This window comes from Vidua macroura, chromosome 1 (assembly GCF_024509145.1).
Source record: "Vidua macroura isolate BioBank_ID:100142 chromosome 1, ASM2450914v1, whole genome shotgun sequence".
Classification (NCBI taxonomy): Eukaryota; Metazoa; Chordata; class Aves; order Passeriformes; family Viduidae; genus Vidua; species Vidua macroura.
Window position 1 is genome coordinate 13,813,507 of NC_071571.1, and position 12,751 is coordinate 13,826,257.

General features: G+C 38.5%; 1 protein-coding gene across 22 annotated transcripts in view; it reads left to right on the forward strand.

Moving 5' to 3' along the window:
* PARD3 (par-3 family cell polarity regulator) overlaps positions 1-12,751 on the forward strand; it is a 443,499-nt gene that overhangs the window by 343,104 nt on the left and 87,644 nt on the right. For all 22 annotated transcript variants that reach the window (XR_008436211.1, XM_053972924.1, XM_053973078.1 and 19 more), the window contains one exon: positions 2,117-2,371. Coding sequence is in view for 21 of the 22 variants with exons in the window: in XM_053972924.1 (XP_053828899.1) it covers positions 2,117-2,371 (255 nt within the window). In the remaining variant the exon portion in view is untranslated. The remainder of the gene's footprint in view (positions 1-2,116; positions 2,372-12,751) is intronic.

Consider the following 12,751-nt stretch of genomic DNA (forward strand, 5'->3'; position numbering starts at 1 on the left):
CAATTCGAATCTAATATTGCTGAAATTGTAGAGGAAAATTCTCTCAGTTGACTATATAGTTATAGCTTTATAGTTTAGTCTATAGTGTTACTATAGTTTTCACTTCCATTTTTCCCTATTAAAATAAAAAGCAACCAATAAAGAAAATAATTTTAATATTTGCAATATTAAAAAGATATGTTAGTTTAAAATGAACTTCTTAAATTTTTTTTCTTTTCACCGTGACTGAACATGGGGCATGTAAATGGATCATTGAACCATCAGTGTGTGTTGAAGGTAATTCAGTCAATGAGTTGTATCCCAAATCACTATCTATGGTCAATACTTCCAGGATTTGTGGGGGAAAGCATGTCTGTGTATCCATGGCATCTCTGTATTCCCTTATTTTTTTGGTGATCTTTGTTAGTGTAAAGGTACAGTTTGCCCAGGACTCAGTCTGAGGAAAAGGCATTTCTGATATTCACATACCAGCTCAGGGCTGGATTCACATGCTTGAACAGAGATGACTTGTGTCATTTGGACTGTCACAGTCTCTAGGACTTCAGCATGACCTGGAGGAGTCCTTGCCCAGCAGCCACAAGTCCATCAAGATTACCTGGGGATGGCAGGTGGCCAGAGCTGCTTATGTTTGAGCAGCTCAGTCAAGGCTGGGTATCCAAGCTCCCAAGGAAGACCTGAGCAACAGCATCAAGAGTGGCTCTAGAGTGACTTCTTTCATTCTCTGACACACGGATGGTTCCTGACCCTGGAGTCTGCTGCCAACAGCTCCTGGCCAGTGTAAGGAGAGCCTGCACATGTGGCTGCTCTGAGCTCACCTACTGCTGGCACTAGGATTTCATGTCTTTATCTGCAGTCTGAATCCCACCCTTTGTGTATCCCTTTTTGTTTTTGCAAATCTAATCTTGAAGGGGCCATTTTAAAATTTCCAAGAATGTCAAAGTTACCTAGCTTTAAGGCTTTTCTATTTTCAGAAGATTCGAGGCTTGCTTTCAAAAGAGACAGATGCTTTGAATAGCCTACTCTTGTTGAAAGTTGGCAAACAAGATGTCTTTGGAAAAGGCACACAACAGAGATTCATAGAGCTGTAGTCTGCATGGATGGATGCTGTCACACTGTAGCCATGGCTGTATTAGATGAAAAAGGAGCACATTTTACTAATGGAAGGGAGGAGACAGCTTCATTTTGCAATGATGACAGAGCATTAAACTGGTCTGGGGTGACAGTGTAAAGGGGGGGTGTGGTCAGTTAGCTGTGCATATGTGTGTGCAATACATCAAATTTTATAAAATACCAAAGAGACTTCGAAGCCCAGATCAAATTTTGTAATAGCTTTATGTCCTTTTGAAAATATGACCTCTGCTCGATTTGTGCTTGTCAGATTCCTAAATGTCATCTGTTTCTATATATCACTTTTTATCCTACAGCTAAATTAGTGCACATAGATATAAACCCTGCCCAGCATTACCTTTCATTTTTAACTTTAACACAAGACACATGTTTTTACTTTCTGAGAAGATGCAGCCTGCTTTTGAGAGATGCCAGATTCAGTTTGTTTATATTTTTTAAAAAGCATGTACATCTCAAAGGAATCATACAAAAATCTGCTTCTGCTGTTTACTGCATGCATGCAAACATAAATATGTCCATCCCTATCCTACCCCTACACAGTTTTTAAATTCTGAAAAAAAAAAGATTTTTGTAGTATTAAACTAAGAAAGTACATTAAAATTCCTCTCTAAATGCATGCATTAGAACCATTAAATCTGGTAAGTTTTGATGAAGTACAATATAATATGAATGGTGTCAGGCCAGGTAATAGCACAGGCAACATAAGAAGCATGAAACTATAGATTAACTCTGTTTACCAGCAGCTATGGCTAGTCATTATTTAGCTAATAATGAAACAAAAGACAGTGGATAATCAGATGTACTCCTTAAATGTTGTTTCAATCTAGGCTTCAATGTCCAAGGTAGACTTGAGACCTCATGGCAAACTGAAACTGGAAACCTTCACTGGTTTCCATTAAAATAGGCTACCTAAAGTGTCTGCTAACTGCTGCATTCAAATTTCTCAGGGGAGACATCCATCGGTTTCAGCCTCCTTTTAATTTTTCAGAATCCAAGCGAAAACTCGAGAATTTCGAGAGAGGCAAGCTCGGGAACGTGACTACGCAGAGATCCAGGATTTCAACCGGACGTTTGGCTGTGATGCGGATCCAATGTACGCTGGGATCGCTGCCTATGACTCTCCAAACAGCGGCACAATAACACTGAGCGCCCGACCGCAGAGCCCGAGGGAAGGGCAGACGGTGGAAGCTTTGTACGCCCAAGTGAAGAAGCCACGGAATTCGAAGTCGTCACCTGTAGACAGGTAGGCACCACACATCAATCAATACACCCTCTCAAAATCTGCCCTTGTATTGCTTTTGTCATGGGAGATGGTTGTCCACATCAGTTGGAAAGGCAGAGCTGCACTTTTATTAATGGCTTTTTAAAGCTTTTATGTAGAAGAGTATTGAACTCACTCAAATAAACCTGTTACAGAATGGGATAGGAAAGTTGTTTTCTGCAGAGCAACTACATTTCTTCTCCTTCTTCAGATGGTTTGGAATTTTGGAATCACTGTTGGATATCATTAGAATTAAATTCAAATTTTCAATGTAATCAGGTTTATTTCTCAAAGCTCTAGCAGGTATGTTTGTGGAATACGGCATTTCCAATCAATTTACAGCTGTTACAAAATCTCTAAAAGGTTACTGTTGTTATAGCAAAAATGTGTTAAAGCTTACGTGCATTCTAGTCCTACTATGGTCCTGAACTTCAGTCTATCAGGTTGAGATTTTTGATTAAGTCTAGACCAAGTGAGCAAATTCTAAGCTTCACTCATGAGTTACTCATTGGGTTGTAGCTTATGAGTTGTACTCTTCCTGCAGTTACGTTATCTAAACTGTGTCTCGCTTGTTTTTATGCTGAAACTGGGCAAAATTCTGGTTTCTGTTGATGGAGTTCTGAGTTCATTTGAAAACCTGAAGCTAAATCAGGAATGTAAACTAACATAAAGTAAAAATAGTGAAAGGCAGAATTCACAGGGTTTATTTGTGCTGTAACGGTGAAAATACCTATTTTCTTGGCTTACTATTGTAAATTTATATTTCTGCATTTTCTCAGCATTACAAAAATTAACACTAAAATCCTAGTGCAAGACATATTCACTCATTTGGAAGTTATTTATTTAGTTCATAGTAAATCCATTAATTTTGTTTTCTACCTCATTCTTTCCAGCAGAAAAATACTGAATTTTCAGTAAAATCAGCAAAGCAATGTCTTCGTGTGCAGTGTTTGAGATCTGTATAGCTTCTACATGAGCAGTGGCATTTGCCTTGCATATTCTGTTCTAGGTCGTAATGGAGTAATTTATATTTCAGCTAAATATCTAAAACTCTTTGAAGACTGAGAGTATTGTATTTGACCCTCCACTTGATCTATTTTGGAATGCTTCTTTAAATAATATTGATAAATATACATCCTCTAATATGACAAATAAGAAAATCTCAGCTGCATTGTGGAATGTGTACATTTTTACTAAAAATCAGTTGCACAGCTGCCTTTTTATTTTCTCAATCAACTGTTCCCTTGCATTGTGTAAAAGGTCTACTTTCTATAGTAAATAATTTATATATCGCGGATGTACGTACATTATTTCAGTGAAAGAAGCAAAATAATGTTAAAAGATGACAGCATCTGTGTCCTTGGAATTTTGCATTCCTTAGCCTTATATTGGCTAGCACTAGTATACCCAGGTGCCTGACATTTCAGCACTTTTGTGCCTTTGGAAATCAAGATAGCTTGGCTGGATATGTCTGCCACATGGTGACTCTCATGGCTGTTTTTGTTAGACCAAAGGCAGTGTTTCATGCTGGAGTTGAATGGCATCAATGTCACATCAACAAAAAAAAAAGTTCTTTGATACAAACCTGGCAGAGCAAAATAGGAGACCTGCGTGACCCGGTTAACTCTGTGTGGTGGCTGATAAAAGAGCCAGGAGAGAGTGAGTAAAGTGGAAGATAATGGAGTACCAGGGGAATCTGATGTTAATCAGGTGGGTAGGACTGAAGAGCAGTGCAGTAGTTTTGTACATTCAGGCTGCTCCTGGAGCACGAGGGTCCCGTCTCTCACAGCTGGATCATGCTGTGACAAAAGGAAAGACCCAGCACACACAATGGGCCTGAGCAAAGGGATAAAATGCAGGTAGGGTACCAGAAATGGGGCATGAAAGGGCAACCCAAGTCCTGTGATAAAGGGGGCCACATTTGACAAGAAACACCCAGAAAGAAATATTGAATTCAAATGTAAAAATATTATTATTTGTTATAAATGTACTCTGAAATACCTCTTCAGGGGTTTGAGGCATGAAGATCTGGTGTATAGGGTTTTCTTTCCTCTCTCTCCTCACATCTTTATCAACAAGCGAGCTGTGGAGACGGTGAATCCCCCCTGCTTCCAGGAGACCTTCTGGGGAATGTTGCAATGATGTGCACAGTCTCAGGCTCAAAATTACCTCTCCCAGAAGCTGAGTCTGTACTTCGGGCCTAGTGATGAGAGAGTGTGTCACAGAATCATATAACAAATAGTTTGGATTGGAAGAGATTTTAAAGATCACTAGGTTGGGCATGGAGGAGGTGTAACAGCTGTGAGGGAGCAGCTTTCAGTCATCCTTGAGGTGTGTGAGGGATGTCTGGGAGCTTGACCTTTGTAATGTTCAGTGTGAGAGCCTGGGTTATGGCTGAGGTGCCTTCCCAAAGGCTGCTCTGTCTTTTACGGGCTTTATCGTAGATATACTAAGAAAGCATCATCTGAGCATTTTTCTAAGAATCAGTTGTGACTCTGTGGACCTGAGGTGCTTGTTAACTCTTTGTTTCCTTGTCTGTAGAATACCCATCTCCTCACCTCATGTGCATTGCAGCCTCTTTCTTGCTATCCCTTTCCAGCAGTGAGACCTTCCTCTTTAACTTGGCATTGTGTGTGATGCCCCTTTTGACACCAAGCATCCAAGTTCCTCTGCTCAAGGCTCTTCTCCATCTCTCTTTGCAGTCTGATTTATTCTGATAGAGCTACAAGAAATTTGATGAGAAATAGCTGGTTGCAGTTCTCCATCCTTAAAATATTGTGTACATGAGTGTTCACCCGTGATAAGTGTTATTTTCAGTGTGTTATACTTCTTCTCCCTCCCATCCTTTCCTTTCTTCTGGATGTTTCAGAGGTTACCCAAGTAACTGCTTCTAGCCATTGTGGATGGTAAGGGAAATAACTCAGTGCTGAACTGCCTGGAAAGGGAAATCACTCAGTGCTGAACTCCCTGGAAAGGGAAATCACCCTTGTGCTGAACTGCCAGGAGCTGGTAATGGCCAGGCTGTCTCAAATCTTTAGCACGTTCATATTAAAAGCAGCATTGTTTATATGGGAAATGTTATTTCTATTGAAGTTTGGTGCTTAGTGCCAAACAAAATTTGACATTTAAGTATGTCCAAAAGGTTATTTAAAAGTCTGTTACGAAGGAGCCTATAACAAAATGTCCCATAATAGTTTGCATACCATTGCTGAACACTTATGACAATTTTTTTTTTGCAACTTGCAAGAGAATTACTTTGGCTGTGTGTGAGGCCTTGTCAGGGTTTGTTTTCCTTTAATATTCCCTCAACTTCTCTATTACTTTCATCAACACATACCACCAACTGTTGAAAGTTTAACTATATCATGGCAAAGAGTGAATAGCAAAGTGGAGGACAAGTATGTAAATTGCTCATCAGTGTAGACAGATAGTACAAAACGGTAGGAAGCACCTGGTTATTCCTTAAATTTTTTTCTTTTCATTTCTCTAAATAGAAAGTAGATCATATAATGTCAAAATACAGCAAAGGAGAAAAAGATATTAACTCACTCACTGGAGACATGCACAGCTGGGTGTGTGTAAGTGACAGTGTTTTACCCAATTTTACCAGCAATGGCTATTAAAAAAACCGAGCCTGTAAATAGTAAATGCTGCTCAAATATATCCTTACAGGACTTGAAACTGGTTTAGAACTACCTTAATGCAGATTTGTATTGCATCAGAGTTCAATCATTAATGGATATTGGTGGAGTTTAGAGGGGAAAGTGTTGCTTGGTTGGTTGGTTTTTCAGTGATTATATCAGTTACAGATGAAACACTAAAGAAAGTTGTTTTCTGTTCTTTATCCTAGAGAATCAAAGCAGATAGTTTTCTTAACAGAGGAGTTTATTGCTCAGAAGAAAGGAAACTCTAGCAATAAATAAGTAAACAAATAAATAAATATGTTGGAAGAGATTGATGATCAGCCTAGCTCCATATACATGAATTGCCCTTGTGACATCAGCTCCCTCCACTGCACTGACAGCAAATAGAGACGGGCTGCTAAGAAGTTTTTCACTTCTGTGTTAGGCATTGATGGAGTGAAGCAGAAGTGGAATGTATAATCTATGTTTATTTTACTATTCGGGAAAGAGGTGTCTCAAGAACATAGTGCTTGAGAATAAGGCTTTCAGCTTAGCTGAAAAATGTCTCTAGTATGTTTTGCATGACACAGAAGAGAAGCTGAACAACTGATCAATACTGCTTTTCATGTAGATGACAAGGATGCCATACAGTGGGGCTTTATGGTAATCACCTGACATCCATAGCTGAGCACGATGTAGAAAGACAACTCCTAATGGCTGTCACTCTTTAATCATTTCCCACCAAGAGTGCATTGTCCTGAAATAAAATTGAAATAAAATAGGCACTGTGCTGCTGTAAATCTAAATAGCTTGAAAATAGTAGGTTAGACTCCTCCAGCTTGCTGAGGACATTTTAATGGAAACATAAATACCATAATCATATGCTTTTTGCATGCATTTTGCCATTAAAAGAAAAAACCTTCATTTTAGAAGGGAGACCTTTATGAACTGCTTTATTTTCTATCAGGAGTGGAATCAAGTTATGTCAAAGGAATATCTGGAAACTGAAAATAACCCCACTTCCTTTAACTGTCATCTGCTCAGTGCAAAGAGGCAAGATTGTTTTTTTTCAGGTCGGGTCACATACTTTCTTTGCTGCTTTTCCAAAAAGAAAAGGAGAACATTTTATGAAGTTGTTAACTTTGATTCTCTCTGTAATATCTTTGTGCTTAAATTGGCATGAGAGTAATGAAACCTGGAAACTGCATAGAAACACTCTGATATAATAAAAGAATATGTAAAAAGTGAAATAAGCAGACCTTGTCTTTCTAGTATATATAAAATAATTCTTAGCAATAGCAGAATGGTCATGAAAGCTATGAAATACTATATTGCTGTGCTTGGATAAATATTTGTTTAAAAAGCAGGCTCTTGTGCAGCTGTATTAAACTTCTTTATTAGTAGTGTCAGTCACAGGAGTGTTCTTAAGTCTGCGGGATCGTTTATGCGTGGGAATTTGAGCTTACTGCCAGGCCCACCAGAGATAGAGATAGGAGTTGCTACTTAGGGTGATGCATCCTGTAAATGCTGGGATGTTTCTCAGATGAAGAGATTTTTTGGTGGTTCTGGAAGTTGACTTGAAGAGCACTTCCAAGAAGGGAAAGGCCACAGCACTGCAAACCATCTATCCAGTGACATTTAAAACCTGCAGAGCTGTGCAGAGGGCTAACAACCTATATTGAATAAGATTATGAGTAAGCTCTTCCCTCCTACCTCTGTTTACTTCTCTTTGCTGATCAGGAAGTGTTTTCCTATCTCCTGGATCCCATGTTCTTCCCTTTTATCACCCTCTGCCATCAGAGCCCTGCAGATACCATGCTACAGGGGAAGGTACCACTCATGCAGGTGAATATGTTGAGAATACTCAAGTGGCAAGCATTTTGGAGCAGGGCTCCAAAATGTTTTGCAAACTCCGTAAGTAATCAGTAATGTTTCAGAAATTAATAGTCACGGGTTTTAAATCCTTACCTTCCAGTCAGTGTCACTCTTTTGTGGCATTACAAAGCTTCATTCCTGTGAGAATCTGACTTCTGGAAAGACTTTCCTGGCCTAGGAAATGGCACATATGCTATTTTGGAATAATCAGACTCTCCAAGGCAGCCTGCCTGGAGAGCAGTGGGTTAATGAACTATTTGCAGTTCTCTAATGTGTAAAACTGAAAATAATACTTGGAAGTCATTGTGGTATTTTTCCTCCTTGTCTGTTATAGCCCAGAGAAGGATTAGTTAGAGCCTCTGTGAGACTCTTCATGGGGTTTAATTTCACTTTAGTGCTAACACATTGGGGTTTTTTGTTTCTCTACCCTTCATCCTATAAGCCAGTAATCCTTGCCCCCAGGACTGCCTAAAAATTAGCTTGGTCTCTCATAGACCCATATATTTAGAACCCAATAGACACTATTAGCATTGGCATTTTATTATCTTAGCTTGGTTGTTTTCTTTTGTTCTTCCATCTTGATAGAATATAAGACAAGTTTTAATATAAATTCATGAGGATTTATGTAGGCTCCCTATTGTGAAAGTATGCAACTGCATTCTCCTGTTTGGGTTACCACTTTAGTGGAATAAATGGCAGACTTACAGTGAACTCTATTCAGGTCTCCCATTTTAATTACTTGGAAGTCCTGGTCTCTCTCTGAATAGATACCAAGCACTGATACTGTTGTGAGAACCACGACTCTCTCCATTTACCACAGCCACAGCCTCGCTGAAACCCCGGAGGTTTCTCTTCCCCTCTCCTCCGACCGGCTTGCCGTGCAATCTGAAGTGTGACAGCTATTTGTTTGTTTTCACAAAAGCAGCTAGGGTTAGTACCTCTACAAATGGTTTTGCAGTGGGCAAATGCACAGAGAGATAAGAGAGGTGAACTTCCCTCTCTGGGTTACAGGACCAGGAGGTGAAGAGGGGCCCGCCCAAACGTGCCCTTGGTGCCCCTGCTCTGGGAGACTGCAGTGCTGGAAGCTGGCAGTATCTGCATAGCTGGGTGATTTTCAATTCCTTTAAGTGCAGTTGAGAGACTGTTTATAAAAGGGGGGGGATCAAAACCTGTCACTTCAGTACAATATATTAGTAATTTAAATACGTTGTAACTGAATTTTGCATAGTATTTTTTGTTGGTGTATTAGTACAATTTGCACACAGATATAGATCAGTTGGGTGTTTTGTTGCTCGGATTAAAAAAGAGAAAAACCTTTACTTTTTCAGATGGTAGAAGTTAATATTTAAATGTTAAAAAAAAAAGGAGAAAGAAAGCTATAATTATATATCCCAGTATGAAAAACTATGATGCAAAAGCTAGAAAAGGCCATGTCTCATGCATCAAATGGTTGTATGGCTTGAGATTGCAGTCCAAAAACCCAGCTGTGTGCATAACATGCACACCTTTTTTTCCCACTAATGCCATCAATGCAACTTGAAGTTCTTCATCCTGAGAAAATTATGGGGAATATTTGAGTACACAAAGCTGAAAAAGCAAAGGCTCTCCCATTCATTAAATCAAGTGTTTTGATCCTACTGGTGTAAACTGCTAAAATCTGTTCTTTGCAAGTCCTACTAACCAAAATTAGGATTGCAAACTGATGTTGTGCCTCACTTGAACACCATAATTTAATCAGTTTAATTTGTTGTTGCTGTTTAATGTGGCCCTTTCTAAATAGAATACAAATTTATGATCTTTTTGTCTTTTATGTCCCTCCAGTCAACCCATCTGTTCCTCTTTGGTAAAGGATTCAGGCTTCTACTTTCCAAGCATTTGAAGAGCTAGAGGTTTTTATTTTAGATTTGTCTGGTTATGGGAGAGGGCTGCACAGGAAGAGCTTGAAGAGAGTCCTGTGTTTCCATGAAATCTTGGCTTTTTACTTGCTTAAATTAAATATGCAATTTGAAGTTAGATCTTTAATGTAGTTTAATGGATGAACAGTAAAATGTCCTTCTAATGTTGGAGGGTTTGAAAGCATTTTCCTTCTTTTCTATTTTTATGAATGATACCTCCTTCACAGATGGGACAAACTATATTTAACTACACTGTTTATCCTTATGGCCTGTCTTGTTTGTTTATGTGACCCACAAATCATCCCGCTTATGGTCAAAGTACTTTGTCACTGGAGGAAGTGGTGGAGTCTAATTGTGGGGAGGAATCCTCTGCAGTGAACTTCAGGAAGGAAAATAGCATCACTTCATATAGGTTGCAGGGGGAAGTGGTTAATTCCTTTTAACATATTGTAAACTCATCGAATGAAACATACCACACTGGCAACCCTGGAAACTGAGAAATTGCTGAAAGATCTCATTTCAGTTTGTTCTTGGTTGGAAAGCTGAAAAACAGTGCTTTTCCACTCATCACTCAGAAAACAGTGTATATTCCTGCAGCCTTGTACTTCATGATATATTGTTAAAGAATTGGTTTATAAGGTGTTAGAAATCTTGTTCCTTAAGGCTCAAACACTGTGATGTGAAACATTGAAAGGTTTCTTGCATGACCTATTTTATATGATTAGGTATTTCTGAAGAACATCAGACTTATTTCTAAAATCAGACTTACTTGCTATGAAATTTTTTTCATTCTTTAAAATACTAGTGGCATTTAAATAGCTTTTCAATTTGATGTATTCATAGCACTCTTTCTCACATGATGGATATATCAAATGTTATAGTAAATAGATGGCATATTTGTAATGGATAGGTAATTTCATCTACCCGGAGTTTAGACAGTGATATAACACATAAGACTTAATTTATGAAAGAAAAAGCAGAGGAGCAGATTTTGCTTCATTTTAATTTGTGTGCATAGTTTTGTAACAATGCATGGCATGCCTGAGCTGTATTGCTTTCTGTAACGAAATGTCTTCTGTGTGCAACAATTCATTGTTTAATGCAGCCTTCCCTCATTCCTCGGTTTCCATTTAAAAGGAAACACAGTGCAAACTGGGATGAAAAGACAACACATAATTTCTACTCCCAACATTTTAAAAAAACAATTATAGTTAGACTTCAAGGGATATGAGAACTAATGTCCTTCAGACTTTTCATTTCCACTTATCTTTGGGATGAGAAGAGCTCTGACCTGGCAAACAAAGAAGACAGAAAATATCAGCATCGGTTTTTATTTCCCAAGACATAGTTCATGGCTCATTAACAGTGGTAGTATATGTTACTATGCTGCAGAGAAAACAAGCAGAAGTTGCATGTTGTTACTTTGTGATTGTGTTAGTAGATGTAGTGTGAAAAAAAAAGAAAGAAAAAAGGAGAAAAAGAAGATCTAGCTGTGTATTATTTTGTACATCATCTTAAACTGTGCTCTATCTGCCAGCTTAAGATAAACTCTATGCATATTGGCTATAATGTCAAATTAACCCACCCGTTTTTAGGATTGCTAAATGCCCATCAAGGAATGAAGGGTTGTGCTGAAGCTATTTTAATTAGCAAAGTGTGATTTAAAGGTTGCTAAAATCAAAAAGAGCTTATTCATTTTTCATCAATAATAATTTTTCTTAATATTTCATCAAAACCTGCTGATTTGGAGACCACCTTCTGGGCTTTGATTCATTAGGACTGCAGACATAATTTAATTTTTTCTCCTCTCCTCATTCTGTGATATGCTCTTTCATCTTTGAGACATTGTTAAGATGTTTCTAACATTCACAGATTGCTAATTGATCCAACTTTTTTTAAAACTGTACTTAAGACAGAGGCGTCTTTTCTCTGGAAACAATTTTCCAAGCATTTGCTTTTTTCAATCTCTACATCTGATAAAAGTTCTCAAACAGATATTGAAAATTGAGGACTTTTATGGTTTTATATATGGCAAGTGAGGCAAAAATATTGGAGACATGACAGAGGGAATTTAAAAGACTTGGTAGAGTTATTAAGATTATGTAGTTACTACGTTAGGCCTTTGTAGTTCATCTAGAACTAACTTGGTATTAAAACAGTGCTGTAAGTAATGTTTTTTTGTCTGAATCTTTGGGGGATCATGGAGAAGAGCAATTATGGGAATTTATGCAAAGGCATTTTGTGAAAGGATGTACAATTAAAAGAAATTGCTCCTTTCTCTTTAGCAGGGCTGTTCATCTAAGTTTTGTCTATGTTATCATACTCTGGTAATTTCTAGTCCCCAAATGCACTTCTGTTACTATTTTAAGTTGAGCTTCATAACCTGTTTCTTCTTGGAAGATTTCCCTACAGAGATCTATCTGGAAAACTTTCCATTTGGGTGCCTTGCTAGAACAACAAGGGGCTGGTTACTCAGCACAGTGGGTTGGAGCAGTCCAGGTGCCATGGGCTGTACCCTGATCCTTTTCTGTGAGTGGCTGGAAAACCGTCACAGTCTTCATTTTCCTTTGCTCATCTCAGTTGTGAAATGTGTCACAGTGGGTGGGTGCACCTGATTCTGTGAAGGCACAGTGAATTAGAGAAGGGCCATCTTTTTCTTTTCTTCCGTGAGGCCATTTACCTCAATTCAGTCTAATTAGAATTTCAGGAGCGTCCTCTACGTCTTGCTTAGATGGCCAGAGCTAAGTTGTTTGTCCTGTGAAGCCACACTGAACAGTTCATGCAGACTGAATTTCATTAGCTTTCATTAGTTGCACTGCTATGCTGTAGTTAAAATTGCTGCAGCTCAAGATGTCAGAATTTAGCAGGAAAATACGTAACGCCAACTTACCATTCAGTGTCAGAAATAATCCTGCTTTATTGGAGCTCACACTTACATTTTTTATTTATCTCATGGCTCAGATGCCTCC